The sequence below is a fragment of the Ranitomeya imitator genome, chromosome 7 (assembly GCF_032444005.1).
Source record: "Ranitomeya imitator isolate aRanImi1 chromosome 7, aRanImi1.pri, whole genome shotgun sequence".
NCBI classification, from domain to species: Eukaryota; Metazoa; Chordata; class Amphibia; order Anura; family Dendrobatidae; genus Ranitomeya; species Ranitomeya imitator.
This window is the reverse complement of record NC_091288.1, coordinates 16016310-16036866: the sequence shown is the minus strand read 5'-3', so window position 1 is coordinate 16036866 and position 20557 is coordinate 16016310. Positions and strand designations below refer to the sequence as shown.

The 20557-nt window shown below is 46.0% G+C and overlaps 1 protein-coding gene across 1 annotated transcript; it reads left to right on the top strand.

Moving 5' to 3' along the window:
- Window positions 1-4978: 4978 nt before the first annotated feature.
- Window positions 4979-19830, top strand: STK16 (serine/threonine kinase 16). The gene is made up of 8 exons (XM_069732801.1): window positions 4979-5114; window positions 5600-5762; window positions 11719-11938; window positions 12943-13076; window positions 17762-17882; window positions 18076-18171; window positions 18246-18367; window positions 19275-19830. The coding sequence occupies exons 2-8, from the start codon at window positions 5677-5679 to the stop codon at window positions 19411-19413; spliced, it is 918 nt and encodes a 305-aa protein (XP_069588902.1). The 5' UTR covers window positions 4979-5114; window positions 5600-5676; the 3' UTR covers window positions 19414-19830.
- The last annotated feature ends 727 nt before the right edge of the window (window positions 19831-20557 follow it).

The window sequence follows — 20557 nt, the reverse complement described above, 5'->3', positions numbered from 1 at the left end:
CTGGGTCCTAAAGACTGGATGTATCATTGCTACCAGAGTTCGCTGGGTCCTAAAGACTGGATGTATCATTGCTGCCAGAGTATGCTGGGTCCTAAAGACTGGATGTATTATTGCTGCCAGAGTCCGCTGGGTCCTAAAGACTGGATGTATTATTGCTGCCAGAGTCAGCTGGGTCCTAAAGACTGGATGTATTATTGCTGCCAGAGTCCGCTGGGTCCTAAAGACTGGATGTATCATTGCTGCCAGAGTCCGCTGGTTCCTAAAGACTGGATGTATTATTGCTGCCAGAGTCCGCTGAGTCCTAAAGACTGGATGTATTATTGCTGCCAGAGTCCGCTGGGTCCTAAAGACTGGATGTATCATTGCTGCCAGAGTCCGCTGAGTCCTAAAGACTGGATGTATTATTGCTACCAGAGTCCGCTGGGTCCTAAAGACTGGATGTATCATTGCTACCAGAGTCCGCTGGGTCCTAAAGACTGGATGTATCATTGCTGCCAGAGTCCGCTGGTCTTAAAGACTGGATGTATCATTGCTGCCAGAGTCTGCTGGGTCCTAAAGACTAGATGTATCATTGCTGCCAGAGTCTGCTGGATCCTAAAGACTGGATGTATTATTGCTGCCAGAGTCCGCTGGATCCTAAAGACTGGATATATCATTGCTGCCAGAGTTCGCTGGATCCTAAAGACTGGATGTATTATTGCTGCCAGAGTCTGCTGGGTCCTAAAGACTGGATGTATTATTGCTGCCAGAGTCCGCTGGGTCCTAAAGACTGGATGTATTATTGCTGCCAGAGTCCGCTGGGTCCTAAAGACTGGATGTATTATTGCTGCCAGAGTCTGCTGGGTCCTAAAGACTGGATGTATCATTGCTGCCAGAGTCCGCTGGGTCCTAAAGACTGGATGTATTATTGCTGCCAGAGTCCGCTGGGTCCTAAAGACTGGATGTATTATTGCTGCCAGAGTCTGCTGGGTCCTAAAGACTGGATGTATCATTGCTGCCAGAGTCCGCTGGGTCCTAAAGACTGGATGTATTATTGCTGCCAGAGTCCGCTGGGTCCTAAAGACTGGATGTATTATTGCTGCCAGAGTCCGCTGGGTCCTAAAGACTGGATGTATCATTGCTACCAGAGTTCGCTGGGTCCTAAAGACTGGATGTATCATTGCTGCCAGAGTCTGCTGGGTCCTAAAGACTGGATGTATTATTGCTGCCAGAGTCCGCTGGGTCCTAAAGACTGGATGTATTATTGCTGCCAGAGTCAGCTGGGTCCTAAAGACTGGATGTATTATTGCTGCCAGAGTCCGCTGGGTCCTAAAGACTGGATGTATCATTGCTGCCAGAGTCCGCTGGTTCCTAAAGACTGGATGTATTATTGCTGCCAGAGTCCGCTGAGTCCTAAAGACTGGATGTATTATTGCTGCCAGAGTCCGCTGGGTCCTAAAGACTGGATGTATCATTGCTGCCAGAGTCCGCTGGTCTTAAAGACTGGATGTATCATTGCTGCCAGAGTCTGCTGGGTCCTAAAGACTAGATGTATCATTGCTGCCAGAGTCTGCTGGATCCTAAAGACTGGATGTATTATTGCTGCCAGAGTCCGCTGGATCCTAAAGACTGGATATATCATTGCTGCCAGAGTTCGCTGGATCCTAAAGACTGGATGTATTATTGCTGCCAGAGTCTGCTGGGTCCTAAAGACTGGATGTATCATTGCTGCCAGAGTCCGCTGGGTCCTAAAGACTGGATGTATCATTGCTGCCAGAGTCCGCTGGGTCCTAAAGACTGCATGTATCAGCCTTAGAACAATTTTATCCACATCAACATTTTCCCAATAAACTTGCAGAGCTGAGCATGGAGACAGGCAACTTAGATCAGCAGAGTCATGTATGGAGACAGGCAACTTGGAACAGCAGAGCTGAGTTTGCGCACAGGCAACCTGGAGCAGCAGAGCGGAGTATGTGGGCATGTAACTTGGAACAGCAGAATTGAGTATGAGGGAAGGTAACTTGGAACAGCAGACCTGATTATGCCAACAGCAGAGCTGGGTATGTGGAACGGCACCTTGGAGCAGCAGAGCTGAGTATGCAAACAGGTAAATTGGATCAGTAAATCTGACAGTATGCAGACAGGTACGTCATTTAAATGGCGCTGTCAAATATTGTTGACAGCATTTAAATGGTTAAACTGTGACAATCACAGCAAGCTTTGGCCACTGCAGCTTCTTCGGTATGAAGCAGATTCTGCTCCTGATCCGGCTTCATACTTTCCTTATCATTCCATGATGAAACTGTACGAGTGTACGTAATAGGTTATGAAGGGGTTAATTTGGGGGTCCTGTGTACAAGTCAGAACTCGGGTCTGAATTAATTTTACAAATATGAATTAAATGTTAGGTCTGAAGGAATTTTCGGATCTGGGATCTAGAGATGAAAGTCAGGTTTTCGGTCTGAATGTAATATAATTTAGGGTTGTGGGTCTGAACTGTTGTGTCCGGGGTCTGGTGTCGAGGTCGTGTCGGGGGTCTGAATTCATACAGGGGTTTGAATAATTTGGGGTAAGGGGGTCTGTACTCACGGCTGAGCACTGCCGGAGGTGTCCATGGGGTGCTGATTTACATGTCTGCTGTGGTCTCAGTGGTACAGAGCAGAGATCCCCAAACTCTTCTTACTGAAGTCTGATTGGGTCTCGGAATTTATTCCACAGGAGCTTTTGGTGTCGGAGTTAATTCTATGTAGAACTGTGATTTGTCCATTATAAATGAACAGAAGCCACACACAGTGCGAACTGGGCCCTAACTGCAGATAGGCCACCAAAAAAGAGAGCTAATGCATCCCTAATCAAACAGCTCCTCCTCACTATGCTCCGCTCTATCGGCCTCAAGGACACCGTTCTCTCCTGGTTCTCCTCCTACCCCTCTCTGACCGCTCCTACACTGTATCTTTTGCTGGCTCCTCTTCCTCCTCCCTTCCCCTTACTGCCGGGGTTCCTCAAGGTTCAGTCCTGGGTCCCCTCCTCTTGCTGTTGGGGTTCCTCAGGGTTCAGTCCTAGGCCCCCTCCAGTTCTCCTTGTATTCTGCCCCTATTGGGCAAACAATCAGTAGATTTGGTTTTCAGTGCCATCTCTATACTGATGACACCCAATTATACACATCGTCTCCTGACATTAAAGGGAACCTGTCACCTGAATTTGGCGGGACTGGTTTTGGGTCATATGGGCGGAGTTTTTGGGTGTTTGATTCACCCTTTCCTTACCCGCTGGCTGCATGCTGGCTGCAATATTGGATTGAAGTTCATTCTCAGTCATGCATAGTACACGCCTGCGCAAGGCAAGATTGCTTTGCGCAGGCGTGTACTATGGAGGACAGAGAATGAACTTCAATCCAATATTGCAGCCAGCATGCAGCCAGCGGGTAAGGAAAGGGTGAATCAAACACCCAAAAACTCCGCCCATATGACCCAAAACCAGTCCCGCCAAATTCAGGTGACAGAGTCCCTTTAACCATGCATTACTACAAAACAGCAGGGATTGTCTGTCCGCCGTCTCTAACATAATGTCCTCCATTTATCTAAAACTGGATCTGTCAAAAACTGACCTCCTTGTTTCCACCCTCTACTAACCTACCTTTGCCTGACATTGCCATCTCCGTGTGCGGTTCCACCATTACTCCCCAGCAACACGTCTGCTGCCTTGGGGTCATCCTTCATTCAGATCTTTCATTCACCCCCCACATCCGATCACTGTCCACTCTTGTCACCTACACCTCAAAAATATCTCTAGGGTTAGACCTTTTCTTACCTTTGACTCTGTGAATGCTCTTATTCATTCTCGTCTGGACTATTGTAACTCTCTACTAACCGGCCTCCCTCTTACTAAACTCTCCCCGCTCCAATCTGTCCTGAATGCAGCAGCCAGGATCATATTCCTCACCAACCGTTACACCGATGCCTCCACCCTGTGCCAGTCGTTGCATTGGTTACTCACCCGATGCAGAAAACAATATATCACTCTCACCTACAAAGCGCTCCATGGCTCAGCACCACCCTACATCTCCTCTCTGGTCTCAGCCTACCACCCTACCTGTGCTCTCTGTTCTGCTAATGACCTCAGGTTAGCATCCTCAATAATCAGAACCTCCCACTCCCGTCTCCAAGACTTCTCTCACGCTGCGCCAATTCTCTGGAATGCACTATCCAGAACTATTTGATTAATCCCCAATCCCCACAGTTTTAAGCTTGGCATAAAAACGCATTTGTTCAGACTGGCCTACCGCCTCATCTCACTTATCATTTCACCCATACAAAATGTCCTTCAAAACCAGGACCCTGGTATCATCTGTTCTCACCTTCCATGCAGGGATTCTCCCTCTGTGTCTGTACTGTACACACACTGGCTGGTGACCGGCTCATACAGCGTTAGACTGTAGCTTGCCAGCAGCCCGGCCCTCACTGCTTTTGGTATCTGAGTTATGCTTATTCTGTAATGTCTTTATTGTATTTATTTATTCCTGTAACGCGCTGCGGAATACGTTGGCACTATAAAAATAAATATATTATAAATAAATAATAATAAAAATATATTATTATTACATTTGCAGCTTTTATTCCTCCAACCAATCAGACTGCAGCTTTCATTTGCCTAACCAACCAGGCAGTAGCTTATTTGGCCAATCAGATAGCAGCTATTTCCAAACCAACCAGATTGCAGCTTATAATAGCTCAGCCAATCAGATTACAACTTTCATTTTTTTGTTTGTTTTCAAAATCCTATTGAAAACTGAAAGCGACAAACCGATTGGTTGTTTTTCACCGCTGCTCCTCTTATTGATACCACTCCCTCCCTCCCGTTTTTTATGGATAATAGGCCCATCCCGTGACGTCACACAGACATCCCAGTGTAACGCTAAACCCTGCGGCCACAGTCTCCAATCAGGAAACTAGGCTTGGGTAGCCTAGCAACGCCCGTGTCACATGACCTTCCCTGGACGCAGGCGCGTTTCCATGACGTCATCACCCGGCGCCTCCAGCTGATTGTTTCCAGCTATGGTTCCGGGCTGAGCGAGGAGCTGCTGTGTTGGCATCACCGGGCTGCGCCGGCCGGGGAGAGGAGCCGCCGTCCTAGCGGTGTGTACACATGCAGCGGCGGGGCCCCGGGGGTTTCCTGCGTCTCCTCAGTGTGTAGTGTGCGGGGGCAGAATAGCTGACTGGTTTTAGGGTGATCGTAGTCATGTGACCCCCAGTGCAAAAAAATGGGAAAAACTGCAAATTTCACACTTTTTCTAATTTCATGGTTATTATTTTTTTAATTATTTTAACCCTGCACGGTCCGGTCTGTGAACCCGACAGGACAGAGATGGTTTTTGCGCCGCAGACGTTTTTTTTCATCTTTTCGTCTTTGCTGTCAAAGAGCTGTAGCTTTTTTTCTGCTGCCGACAGCATCGCCTTACGTATAATATATATATATATATATATATCATGTTGTACCAAAATCATATATTCTGGGGGATAGGAAGAAATTTAAAGAAAAATAAGAATATTGGTATTTTTGTTGTGTTTTTCTGTTTACTGTTCTGTTAATTGTGTGTTTCCATCTCACGTGTTTCCGGCAGGACGGGCGTCCCATCTCTGTGCATTATAACCCCCAACATCTCCTCCTCTGCGGTGGGTGCAGCATGTGTGAGCCACGATGGGGTCCACTCTCTGTATCTGCTCTCGCGGGGTGATAACTGTTGAAAATAAGCGATACCTCTTTATCCAGAAGCTGGGGGAGGGGTAAGTAATGTCTCCGGCCGTGTCTGCATTAAAGGAGATGGCTTTTTCTATTTATTAAGATCCAGATATTTTTGGAGGAGAAACATTTTTGCAATAGGTTTTTATTAAAATTATTGAATGGTTTGTGCCCACGATCTGGAATAGCAGCGGACTGGATGGCGCTCACCTGCGCTGCGTCCAAACCGCTGCGTTCTAGGTCACAAGCACAGTGGAAGGGATTTCTATTAAATCTCATGCCCGCTGTGCTTCTATTTGACGCTATGTAAACTCGCATGTGGTGAGGGTTTACAAGCCGTAGCGGAGACAATAGTCTCACCCATAGCCATTAATTACATGCGGTAATTCCGCATGGTTCAATGATCACATGCGGATTTACCTGCGTGATCAGATGCAGCGAAAATACGCTGCTATATCCTGATTGTGGGCACATGGCCTTATACATCCTCTATGTATCACTGTACATACAGAGCAGTTATCAGTGATGGGCAGCACAGAGGTTCGGTGGTTAACACTGTACTTTATATAGGGCAGCACTTTTGGCTCAGTGGTTAGCACTGTTCTAATATATATATAGCAGCATGGTGGCTCAGTGGGTAGCACTGTTGCTTTGCAGCCCTGAATCCTTGGTTCAAATCCCATCAAGGACAACATCTGCAAGTAGTTTGTATGTTCTCCCTGTGTTTGCCTGGGTTTCCTCTGGGTTCTCAGGTTTCCTCACACATTCCAAAGACATAATGATAGGGAATGTAGATTGTGAGCTCCAATGGGACAGTGATGATGATGTCTGTAAAGCACTGTGGCATTAATGCCACTATGTAAGTGAGTAAATTAAATAATTAGTCAGGTCAGTAAAGTTTATTTAGTTATGCTTTGCTTATATAGCGCCATCATATGCCATAGCGCTTTACAGACATCATCATCGCTGTCCCCATTGGGGCTTACAATATAAATTCCCTATTCGTATGTCTTCTGAGCGTAGGAGAAAACTGGAGAACCCGGAGGAAACCCACAAAAACACTGGGAGAATATACACCTTCCTTGGTGGGATTTGAACCTAGGACTCCAGCTCTTCTCTTCCTATTCATCTTCTAAGTTGGTTTACAAACAAATCAAAGATGAATAAATCAGCTTATGAGATGACCAGGGGAGAAGCAATAAGCCTTACAGACCCTGCCATCCGAACGAGCTCGCTGACAGATCCCTGATAACTCATTTTGCAGCTCTCTATGTGAAGTATTTACATAGAAAATGTAAAAAACAGACTCCAAAATTGTAAGCATTCCCTATGATAAAAATGCTTTATAGACAGAAATACGCAAAAAGGACTTATCACCTCCTGCAAGACTTCATGAAGTAAAAAAAGAAACCTTAATTATAAAACCTTTTCTCAGATCTTGTATACATATACACCATTTGGTTTTCCTTGTTCTTATTGGAATGTGCACATTGTAGATTCAGACTGAAGGCAGCAAAACCAGGAAGGAGCAAATATGGAATAAGAGAATAAGATAATATGTGAATCACACCAGAACAGAACATTTTGTTTCTTAGATTCCTCACAGCCTTGTTTCTGCGTTGCCTTCACTCTGTTTCCAACTCATCCCAAACCATATGCAGTGGGTTAATGTTAGGTGATTGGGATGTGGAGACCGTGTCCGATAACGTAGCTCTTACATTACTTGGAGGTGTTTTGGGTCTCTGTCCTGTAGACAAACGATCATTCTACTAAGTGCAAATCTGATGAACTGTCAGTCACCGCAGAACACTGTGGTCGCCATACTGGAAAAAGTGCCTTGAATTTGGAGTAAATCACCACCAGTGTCACCAGTAAAGCCTCACTCCTCATCTCCCTCCATGATTAATTTTTTTTCCTCCATGCTTCACTTTTTCTGCATTTCACACACATATGGAGATTAGTACCCAGAATCTCAGATTTTTACTTCTCAGTCCACAGTAGAGATTGTCACCGATCTAATGATGAGTCCTTGTGATGCTCTGCCCAAACAAGTCTCATTTTCTTGTTTGCAGTCCGTCCTCATTAGTGGCTTCTTTGAAGCAATTTGACCATAAAGGCCACTTTCACAGTCTCCTCTGGGCAGTTGATATTAAGATGAGTCTGATATTTGATGTCTGCGCATCATTTATAAGGACTGTTATCTAGGTTCTGTCAATATGTGGTTTCTGAGGCTGGCAACTCTGATGAACATATCCTCTGCAGCAGAGGTAATTCTTAGTCTTCCTTTCTTGGTTCATCCCTCATTAAAGCCAGGTGCATCATAGCAATTGATGGTTTTCACAACTGCACTTGAAGGAGTTTTTTGGATTGACTAACCAAGGCTGTTGTTTCTCTTTACGTAGCTGAGTTTTTTTTTTTGCCATATTCTGGCACAATTGTGGACTAGAGCTCAGCACTGTATGTACTGTGTACCAGAACTGCTTCTGCAAAGCACAACCTATGGTCATAAAAACTTTCTGAAGGCCGGTGTTTCCAGAAATGATCTCTTGACACGGCGACCTGTTAATTGGAATCCATTCGAGGAGACACTTGATGAAGCTTCTGGACAGAGAATGCCAAGGGGTGGAAAGCCGTGACCAGAGTAAAACTTGGATACTGTGAGGAATCTAAGGTATTAGACAGGGCTGTGGAGTCAGAGTCGTGGGGTCGGTGTCATGGAAATTGAGGAGTCAGAGATTTGGCTTACCGACTCCACAGCCCTGGTATTAGACATGCTGATTTGTTTCGCACATATTTCTTTAGTTGTTTCGCTCATGCTTCCATATGTGCTCCTTCCTGGTTTTTCTGTCTTCTGTCTGAATCTACAATGAGCACATTCAAATAAGAAGAAGGAAAATTATTGCATAAACAGGTGTGTCCAAACTTTTCATCAGTACGGTGTGTATGTAGATTTATTTTTTATTTAGGGAATTTAAAAGAAAATCCTGTGGAATTTAGTGGAAATAGCCCAGACCCTTTAGGTATAGGAGGCTGATATTGGGGCTCTCCACTGTCCTGTGCTGCTGTCTTTGCTCTCTGTTACTTTATGCCGAATGTTGTGAAGAAACAATGTAAGATGGATTCCAATATATATTATGGTGCAGCAGAACGAGGAGACATCTAGAAACAACAAGTTAGATAAATCCTGTCACAGCCTTGTGTTTCTGCCTGTATACAATATGTAGTAACAGACCCAGATTAACCCTTTGCAGGCTGCTGATTACTGAATCCTTCACATGCAATATATGTGCCCTTTTGCCAATAAAGCCTTTAGAAGCAGCTTTGTCCTCATTAATCTGAGCTGCATAGTACACAAGAACATCTTCTTACAGGACTGATAAATATCAATAATTCCATGAGAAGTAAAGGTCAGGTTTCTGGTGGAAGCGGTGAAGGAAAAGCTTCTCCAGATTTGCCTTTAGCTGTATCACTACCCATTGGGGTGGATTAGTGAATTCTTCACATTTGTGATTTTTTTGGGGGACATTTATGTTATTTGATTGTGACATTATATTATCTGGACAACATGGCAAAAGAGACCGAATCCTGCCAGATCTGAGCACACGGTTCAGCTTCAGACACCTTTCACATGCTGTGGATAATAATCGGCTCTCACAGTTTTTATCTCCCAGAGAAGAGAATCTCACGAGATTTGGCTCTCACTCGGGTAAAACAAAGTAACACCGTCGCCCCTGCAATGCTAAGGGAAATCATCATCTGATGCGCTAATGACATATGTCCGAGAAACGTCTATTAACTTCATCTACTGTCACGTTTTATGACGGTAGATCTTCCTTTTAAGGGTTTTTCCCATCTTCATAGATGGATATTGTCTGATAGAGCTTTGAAAACGAGCTTGTTTCAATTTGCAGCCGTTTTTAAAATTCGAAAACTTTTTTTTTTCTTTTGTTTACAGCAAGTTGCCTTGGAAACTGACCACCGCTTTAGTCTAGCTTGTAAGTGCTGCACTAAAGCTGGCCGGGGTTAGGAGGTAACAGCCGCTTCCAAAGAAAAGAGTTTGTGAGCACTGCGCTGCGGATAGTCTGCTGTCGTGCAGCGGTGGTCGGTTTTCGAGGCAACGAGCCATAAACAAATGATAGTCTTATTATCTCAAGAACGGATGAACATTTTAATAAGCAGTAAATTGTAAAATTGCTTATATTTACAAGCACTGTCCGATAGTGTCCGTCTATGAAGGTGGAAATAACCCTTCAAATAAAAAAACTGTCCCATTTTCCTATGATGTCATTTTGGGAGTCCATTGATTATTAAGATGTGAACAGAAGTGGAGACCCCTTACATCATAGTCATGGCCAAAAGTGTTGGCACCCTTGAAATTGTTCCAGAAGATAAAGTATTTCTCCCAGAAAATTATTGCAGTTAAACGTGTTTTGTTATACACATGTTTTATATTTGAGCAACTCAAAAGAAAAACCGAGAAAAAAAGGAAAACCTGACTTAATTTCACACAAATCGCCAAAATGGGCAGGACAAAATTGTTGAAACCCTCAACCTAATATTTGATTGTACAGCCTGTGGAATAAATAACTGCGATCAATCACTTCGTATAACCATCATCGAGCTTCTTACACCTCTCAGCTGGATTTTTGGACGACTCATCTTTTGCTGACTGCTCCAGATCTGTCATATTTGAAGGCGTCTTCTCCCAACACCAATTTTAAGATCTCTCCACAATTGTTCAATGGGATTTAGATCCGGACTCATTGTGTTTTTGGTAATCAGTAGAATGATGTGCTTTACCAAAAAGCTCTATCTTGGTTTCAAGACTCTTTCCCAGAAGGATTTTGGCTTATTAACGTACATTTTGGCAAACTGCAGTCTAGCTTTTCTTATGTCTCTGTGTCAGCAGTGGGCTCCTCGTGGGTCTCCTGCCATAGTGTTTCATCTCATACACATGTGAACGGATAGTTTCCGCTGACGCTGATTTGCACTGAGCCTGCAGGACAGCTTGAATTTCTTTGGACCCTGATTGGGGCTTATCCACCATCCGGACTATCCTGCAACCTTTCATCAACTTTTCTCTGCTGTCCACGTCCAAGGAGATTATCTACAGCGTCATGGGTTGTAGACATCTTGATTATGCTGCGCACCATGGACAAAGGCATATCGAGATCTCTGGAGATGGACTTGTAACCTTGAGATTGTTGTTATTGTTCACCAATTTTGGTGCTCAGACAGTTCTATTCTTTCTTCTCTTTCTGTTCTCCATGCTTAGCGTGGCACACAGACATACAATGAAAAGACTGAGTCACCTTCTCCCCTTTTTATCTGGTTTCAGGTGTGATTTTCATATTGCCCACACCTGTTACTTGCCACAAGTGAGCCTAAACGAGCATCATATGCTTGAAACAAAGTTGACTACCTACAATTTTAGAAAGGTGCCAACAATTTTGTCCTTCCCATCTTTGTTTTTTTTTGTGAAATTATGTCCAATTTGCCTTTTTGTGTGTGTGTTATTCCAATGCACACAAAGGAAATAAACACGTGTATAACAAAACATGTAATTGCAATAATTTTCTGGGACAAATAATTAATTTTCTGAAACAATTTGAAGGGTGCCAACACTTTCGGCCTTGACTATAGAAGACTACCGTTCTGCTTTGCCTCACCCTTCCTTCAGCAGTCAAGCGTTTGCAGAGTATTTCCCTCCAGAGATGGGGGGGGGGGGAGTCCAGAGTGGACAGCCCCTTTAAATATGCACGCCGGTATACACATACAAAGTGTAAAGTGTTCTCAAGGCAAAGTTTATCGTTTCTCCAGCCCCTAACTCTCAGGAATTCTGACTGCCTTAACTAGGAGTCCTAGCGTGGTGTGATTTTCCTTTTACATCACTAGGGGGCAGCCTTGTGCTAATAAACCGGTCACTTTTCTGTTTCCTGTCCTTTTTAACCCCCTTCCGACTGCACAGGGTGTCAGTTCCATTTCTGATTTATTTTTCAGGGGATTCAGCTACGTTGATCTGGTTGAAGGGGTGAACGACGGGCGGTTTTACGCTCTGAAGCGTATTTTATGCCATGACCGGGAAGATCGGAAAGAAGCTATGCACGAGGTGGAGATGCACCGATTGTTCAGTCACCCCAATATTCTGCGGCTGGAGGCGCACTGCATGATGGAGAAAGGACCCAAGTGGGAGGCCTGGCTTCTCCTCCCCTTCGTGAGGGTAAACGCCGCAGCGTGGCTTAGTGTTTGCAGTTTTCACATGGCAGGGAGTGGCGGCGTTATGTGTTTGTTTAGCCACGTGTAGCTTTCACAGTGGTTTGTAATAACCTGGCAGCGATCACATGACCGTACATTATAACACTTAGTTCACAAAAGTTGTAAGTGGTGGTGTAACCCTGCGCTTGTAAGGAGCGTTGCAGCTGATTTTGATTTGTTTCATGTTTTTGCTCCATTCACATCCAAAGCTGCCTTCAAAACTTTGGTTGCTTTTTGGAAACAGCTTGACTGACATCTGTCATGTGAACGTCCACAATGCACTGCTCACCGATAACTGGAAACCAGCAGAATCCTGAATGCAGCTCTGGATGTGGCTGAAGGATAAGACTCTGCACAAAGGGGCATTTACACTGCAAAGTAATTGTGACCGAGTATCGATAAAAACGCTCCTTTCACAATAATCTTTCCGTGTAAACAGGCTGGAGATCATCTGATGGAAACACTCGTTCCTCGGGTGAAGTCTGTTGTGCAGCACAAAAAAAATCATTCTTGACAGCACATGGTCCTGTGTAATCAGGACGCACACCGTCAAGAACTATGGCAGCCGGTGTGCACTGAGCTATCTAGTGAAGGTCACTTAGTTCGCGTCGTTTATTCTTGTGAAAACAGGCATTTAAACGACCCCAGTTCTGTAAAAGTGTACATAGTGGCATGGTGCTGGCGAAAGACAAAAAAGTATATCCAAATAGCCAGGGATCACCAAAAAATGAACACATTTGTATTAAGAGAACAATACACAGTGTAAAAACACTTGAAAAAAAGTCCAGAGCATGGACTATAGGAAAAACAGATCCATAATACAGAGTGTAATACTCACAGAAAAATGTAGCCGGACTGCTAGCATACGGGGGCAACTGTGATACCTGGTCAGGGCTAAGTATTTACCATAATATTGTTTTTAAGGGAGATAAAAAAAATATTATTACTGTACATATTTTTCTTTTTCAGAGGGGGACATTGTGGAATGAGGTGGAAGCGCTACGAGATAAGAACACATTCCTGTCTGAAGAGAAGATCCTGTATATTCTACATGGGATCTGTCTGGGACTGAAAGCTGTTCATGACCAGGGCTATGCTCATAGGTAAAGGCATACATGTGCGCCATTCATGGCCAGGGCTATGCTAGTAGGTAAAGGCATACATGTGCACCATTCATGGCCAGGGCTATGCTCGTAGGTAAAGGCATACATGTGCACCATTCATGGCCAAGGCTATGCTAGTAGGTAAAGGCATACATGTGCACCATTCATGACCAGGGCTATGCTCGTAGGTAAAGGCATACATGTGCACCATTCATGGCCAGGGCTATGCTCGTAGGTAAAGGCATACATGTGCACCATTCATGGCCAGGGCTATGCTCACAGATAAAGACATACGTGTGCACCATTCATGGCCAGGGCTATGCTCACAGGTAAAGACATACAGTTGAAACTAGAAGTTTCCATCAGCTATATAAAAAGACACATCTGCAGGTTTTTCTCAATATTTGACATTAAATCAGAATAAACCTTTCCTGTTTTAGGTCAATTATGACCATAGTTGTTAATATTTGTCAAATGCCAGAATAATCAGAGAGAGAGAGAGAATGTTTTAAGGCATTTTTATTACTTACTGCAAAGTCAAAATCCTTACACTGAATGACTTGGGTCAATCGTTTGGGATCTTCTTCCACAAGCTTCTCACAATAGTTGGTGGGAATTTGGGCCCATTCCTTCTGATAAAACTGGTGTAACTGCTCCAGGTTTGTAGGTCGCCTTGCTCGCATCGGTCTTTTCATCTTTGCCCATACATTTTCAATAGGATTGAGATCAGAGCTTTGTGGTGGCCGCTCCAAAACATTGACTTTGTTATCCTGAAGCCACTATGTTCCCATTTTGACAGTATGCTTCGGGTGATTGCCCATTTGGAAGACCTATTTCCGACCAAGCTTTAACTTCCTGGCTGATGTCTTGAGATGTTGATTCAGTATTTCCACATAATCTTCTTTTCTCATGATGCCATCTATTTTGTGAAGTGCACCAGTCCCTCCTGCAGCAGAACAACAACATATGCTGCCACCACCATGTTTCACAGTGGGGATGGTGTTCTTAGGCTTTCAGGCTTCTCCTTTTTTTCTCCAAACGCAATGATGGTCATTATGCCCTAAACGTTAAATTTTAGTTTCATCAGACCACAGGACTTGTCTCCAAAAATTAAGGTCTTTGATCCTGTGTGCATTTGCAAACCTTAATCTAGCTTTTTATTGTTTCTTTTGGAGTAATGGTTTCTTCCTGGCGCAGGCGCCTTTCAGTACATGCGATACTTTACTCGTTTCACTGTGGATATTGACACAATCTTACCAGCTTCCACCATCTTCTTCACAAGATATTTTCCTTTTGTCTTTGGGTTGATATGCACATGTCAGACCAGAGCACGTTCATCTCTGGGACACAGAACCCGTCTCCTTCCTGAGCGGTATGACGGCTGGACATTCGCATCTTGTTTGTATTTGTGTATAACTGTTTGTACATATGAACGAGGCACCTTCAGGTATCTTGAAATTGTACCCAAGGATGAGCCAGACTTGTGCAAGTCCACAATTCTCTTCCTGATGTATTGGCTGATTTCTTTAGACTTTCCCATGATGCCACACAAGAAGCAGTCTGTTTCAGGTGTGCATTAAATTACATCCACAGGTGTGTCTCTAATTAACTCAGTTATTGCCAAAAAGCTTATCAGAAGCTTCCAAACACCGGACATCATCATATGGGCAGTGCAGACTTGATTAAAGGCAGAGTAAGGCTACTTTCACACTAGCGTTTTTTTCAATACGTCGCAATGCGTCGTTTATGTAAAAAAACGCATCCTGCAAAGTTGTCTGCAGGATGCGTTTTTGCCCCATAGACTAACATTAGCGACACATTAACACGTCGCAACCATCGTGCGACGGTTGCGCCATGTTGTGGCGGACCGCCGGGAGCAAAAAACGCTACATGTAACGTTTTTTGCAGCCGACGGTCTGCCATTTCCGACCGCGCATGCGCGGCCGGAACTCCGCCCCCACCTCCCCGCACCTCACAATGTGCAGCAAATGCGCTGGAAAAATGCATCCGCTGCCCCCGGTGTGCGGCGCATTTAGGCTACGTTCAGATTAGCGTTTCCCGACGCTGCGTCGGGAAATGCAGCGGCGACGCACGCGTCATGCGCCCCTATGTTTAACATGGGGGACGCATGCGTTTTTCTTGTTGCGTTTTCCGACACGTGCGTCGTTTTTGACGCTAGCGTCGGACGCAAGAAAATGCAACAAGTTGCATTTTTCTTGCGTCCGATTTTCGTCAAAAAACGACGCACGCGTCGCAAAACGCAGCGTTTTTGCGTGCGTTTGCACGCGTTTTTTCGTGCGTCGTGCGTTGCGTCGCCGACGCAGCTGCGCGCAACGCTAATCTGAACGTAGCCTTACTGCTAGCGTCGGTACGTCAGCCCGACGCTCTGCGATGGGCCGAATCCGATGCTAGTGTGAAAGTAGCCTAATCTTAGTGTATGTAAACTTTTGACTTTGCAATAAGTAAAAATGCCTTCAAACATATTCTCTCTCTCTCTCTGTGTGTCTCTCTCTCTCTCTCACTATTCTGGCATTTGGCAAATATTAATAATTATGGTAATCATAATTGACCTAAAACAGGAAAGGTTTATTCTGATTTCATGTCAGATATTGAGAAAAACCTGCAGATGTGTCTCTTTATATAGTGGATGGAAACTTCTGGTTTCAACTGTACCTGTACACCCAAGGTACCTGGTATAATTTGGTAACCGCTCACCCTTGGGCGCTTCCTCCATACTGATCATACATCAGTGTAGATGATGCCGCGGTGTAGTGACCCCACCGAGCACTCGTGATGGCAGCAGCCAGAATTACCGTATATACTCGAGTATAAGCCGAGATTTTCAGCCCAAATTTTAGGGCTGAAAGTGCCCCCCTCGGCTTATACTCGAGTCACGGTAGCGGTGGGGTCGGCGGGTGAGGGGGTGAGGGCGCTGAGGCATACTTACCTAGTCCCAGCGATCCTCGCGCTGTCCCTGCCGTCCCACGGGCTTCGGCGCTGCAGCTTCTTCCTCTCTTCAGCGGTCACGTGGGACCGCTCATTACAGAAATGAATAAGCGGCTCCACCTCCCATAGGGGCGGAGCCGCTTATTCATTTCTCTAATCAGCGGTGCCGGTGACCGCTGATAGAGAAAGAAGCTGCAGCGCCGAAGACAGGAGGGGACAGCGCGAGGATCGCCAGGACTAGGTGAGTATAGCATATTCACCTGTCCTCGTTCCAGCCGCCGGGCGCCGATCCATCTTCCCGGCCGGCGCCTCCATCTTCCCGGCGTCTGCGCTCTCTGACTGATCAGGCAGAGGGCGCGATGACGCATATAGTGTGCGCGGCGCCCTCTGCCTGATCAGTCAGAGCAGAGACGCCGGGAAGATGGAGGCGCCGGAACGAGACGCCGGGAGCTGCAATCAAGGGAGGTGAGTATGTGTTTTTTTTTTTTTATTGCAGCAGTAGCAGCGGCAGCACAGATTAATGTGGAGCATCTATGGGGCACAGTGAACGGTGCAGAGCACCGTATAAGGCACAGCTAGGGGGCACAATGAACGGTGCAGAGCACCGTATAAGGCACAGCTAGGGGGCACAATGAACGGTGCAGAGCACCGTATAAGGCACAGCTAGGGGTCACAGTGAACGGTGCAGAGCACTGTATATGGCACAGCTAGGGGGCACAATGAACGGTGCAGAGCACCGTATATGGCACAGCTAGGGGGCACAGTGAACGGTGCAGAGCACCGTATATGGCACAGCTAGGGGGCACAGTGAACGGTGCAGAGCACCGTATATGGCACAGCTAGGGGGCACAATGAACGGTGCAGAGCACCGTATATGGCACAGCTATGGGGCACAGTGAACGGTGCAGAGCACTATATGGGGCACAGCTATGGGGCACAGTGAACGGTGCAGAGCACTATATGGGGCACAGCTATGGGGAAATATGAATGGTGTAGAGCACTATATGGCACAGCTATGGGGAAATAATGATCTATTTTTATTTTTGAAATTCACCGGTAAATGCTGCATTTCCACCCTAGGCTTATACTCGAGTCAATAAGTTTTCCCAGTTTTTTGTGGCAAAATTAGGGGGGTCGGCTTATACTCGGGTCGTCTTATACTCGAGTATATACGGTATTTCATGTCTTCTCAGCAGAAGGTAGTGACAGAGACCCCAATTCCGTGGCGTTCCTTACTAAATGTCTTGCAATAGTTTTCAGAAAATATATTCTTATACCATTAAAGTCAGGAGACCTGCAGCACGAAATATAAATGTGAAAGGACGCTATAATGGCCTCCCTCACCTTTTATCCGATGCAGCCTTTCACTGTCGTGTGGTCATTGCAGTGCGTGCGCTTAGTAATCTGCGGCTCCATCTTACTCCCGCCAGTAGCTGACGGTATTAAAGCTGTCAATCAGTTGTATGATTCCCTTTAATGCATTGGTGATGCACAGGATGAACACAGCCAGAACACCACAGCTCTGTACACAGTGTAATGGATGTTCTGCAGCGCAGCTCCCAGTCACTTCAATAGGAGCAGAGCTGCAGAACCAGGTGGCACATACTGTATATCCGGCCACCTCAGGAGCTGCTAACAAGCAGGGTGCCGGGGTCGAGCCCTTCCCAGTCTGATATTGATGACACATTCTTTGGACTGCCCCCCATATTTGTATTTCTGTGTTTCTTTGGTTTATTTAGAGACCTGAAACCCACAAATGTGTTACTAGCGGATGATGATCGGCCTCTTCTCATGGATCTAGGATCAATGAATCACGCTCGTATTGAGGTGAATGGAAGCAGGCAAGCCATGGCCGTGCAGGTAAGGAACACTTTACACTTCACAATTTGTGTACGCAGCTCTGCTTGTACTGATGCGGACTTCCTGCTTTATGCTCCGGTCACATACAGAGCTGCATCGAAAGTCTACTAGGCTCTCACATATCGCTTCAGGGGGTTCAGTGTACTGAGCATTGAGGGATCAGCCAGTAATTTGCCCCTTCCCTGTCTCCTAGGACTGGGCCGCACAGCGATGCACTATTTCCTACCGGGCCCCGGAGCTCTTCAGTGTGAGCAGTAGCTGTGTGATTGATGAGCGGACCGATATCTGGGTAGGAAGTCGTGTGCTCTCTGTCCTGTGTTTGCTCGGGACGGACTGTAATTGTTTGATCACCCTTGTGTCCAGTCTCTAGGTTGTGTGCTGTACTCCATGATGTTTGGGGAGGGCCCCTACGACATGATTTTCCAGAAGGGAGACAGCGTAGCTCTGGCCGTCCAGAACAGCATCTCGATACCTGAGAATAACAGGTAATGTTACTTATCGTGCAATAATTACACATTGAAAAGTAAGTGCACCCCTGTATATTTCATGTGGGCGGACCACCTAGTGATTGCGGTTGACATGCCATAGACAGCATGTCGGCAGCAAAAAGTATTTGACCTAATTTCTGATGCTCCTTTTAAAGGGGTTGTTCGGGACTTTTACATCGACGGCCTATCCCTAGGAGAGATCATCAATATCTGATCATTGGGGGTTCAATAACCTACACCCCCCACGGATCAGCTCTTTTCGGTGCTGGACTGACATTCTCAGTTGTGGAGCTGCACAGCTCTGTCACCTGCATGGTGTCCGCAGCCGGGCACTGCACATCTGCCAACTGTTTGATAGATAACGAATCTGCAGTACCCAGCCACAGCCACGTTGTGCTGTGCAGCTCCGCAACTGAGCACTTCTAGCCGGCACTAGGGAACAGCCTATCGGTGGGTGTGCCAGGCGTCGTACCGCCTCCGATCAGATATTGATGACCTATCTTAAGGATCGGCTGTCCTTAAAAAACCTTGGACAACCCCTTTAAGGTCAGTAGCTGATATTGCGTCATCAGCCCCTTTTGCCATTTTCACAGGGCACTAAATAACCTGGCCAATTATCAGGGCCCCGTGAGATGAGGAACAAAATTTCGTTACAGCCAACAGATTTTGCTGCCAATACCCAGGTCCGCTGCAGAGATTGCAGTTTTGCCTGCGTCCTATGATTTAGCGGGCGTCGATTGGAAACGTACCGGACATTAAGAGATGCAGTACTGTGCAGATTTCACATGATGACCCAGATGCTATAATATACATAAAATCCTCAACCCCAGTTGTGCCAAAAATTATAAAAGTTGTTACAGGATTATTTTAATTTGTCTTTTCTTTGCTTTCTTTTTCGTTCCAGGTACTCCCAAGGATTGCAGTCACTTCTCACCTCCATGATGGTGGTTGATCATCTAGAACGGCCGCACATCTCCACAATCCTCACCCAACTTGAGGCGCTGCACCCCATTGTTGATGGGCAAGCCACCACGAGGATATGATACCCTAGAGAGTGATCTCATGCAAGTGCTGCTTCAGTCGGACCACCGGAGTCGCACTGTAGGACCATTCTATATGGCGGTGGTCTGATCACAAGACTCTGGTCTGTGGGGGTCTCTCCATACCGAACCTCTTTTGGGGAATTATGCTTTTATTTCTGGCTGTCTTTTCTTATGAACTCAAGGCTCATTCCAAGTGGTGGTACATCGACGACGTCTCCTCGCCTTATATACCTGCAGGTTACTGCCAGACTGTGCAAGTGTTGAGTCCTCGGTCCTGTCCCCCCAGAGGCTGCTAATCTCAGGCCAGTGATCCGTGTCTGACCTCTGGAGCATGTTGTCATTGTGCTGTGTAAGGTGTTACGTGTTTCATCTCTTCTGTGCAGGACATTCATTATTAAACATGAGGATTGGGATGGAGAGTGCCTCCTTGATGTAAGTACTTGTCCTTTCTGGTCGCACACATTGTGTATATTGCTGTTACTTTGGTCTCTCATGCCAATAATGTGGGGCACGGCCGCAGATGTTTATGTGATGTCCTGAAAGCCGAGCGCCACCACCTAATGGCAGCTGCCACCCGTCACCTGGAAATCCTGGCATCTGCTCCAGTACGTTACAGGGCGGGGGGCCGAGTGCTGAGGAGCAGTTGCAGAAAAGTCACCATCGCTCTGTTGACCCCTTAACTGCAGAGTCCCTACCCCCTTTAGGATAGCATCAGAGCAAACACTGCGCCTCCCGCCGTGAGCTTCATGGCCGAGCAGCTGCATGCAGCCGTACATCACCAAGCACAATGCCGATCATCGGATGGAGCGGTGTAAAGATGTCACCAGGAGACGTGTTCTCTGCAGTGACAGATCTGCGTCTGATGGAGGAGTCTGGGTTTGGTGATTCCAGGAGGACATTGCCCCCTGACTGCATTGTGCCCCCTGTACAGATGGTGGAGGAGGATAATGCTATGGTTAGCACAGAGCCCAGAGATGAGCCCCACCCAACACTTTTGAAATTAACTAGATTGAAAAAAAAATGGGTAAAATCTTGTAGAAATCCTTCCCTGAGAAGTGCGAGCCAATATATCTGCAGAGGGGCCGACTCCATATTAATGTCTATGGAGGTACAACAGGAGTTCAGAAAAGCTCCTACAGGAGGA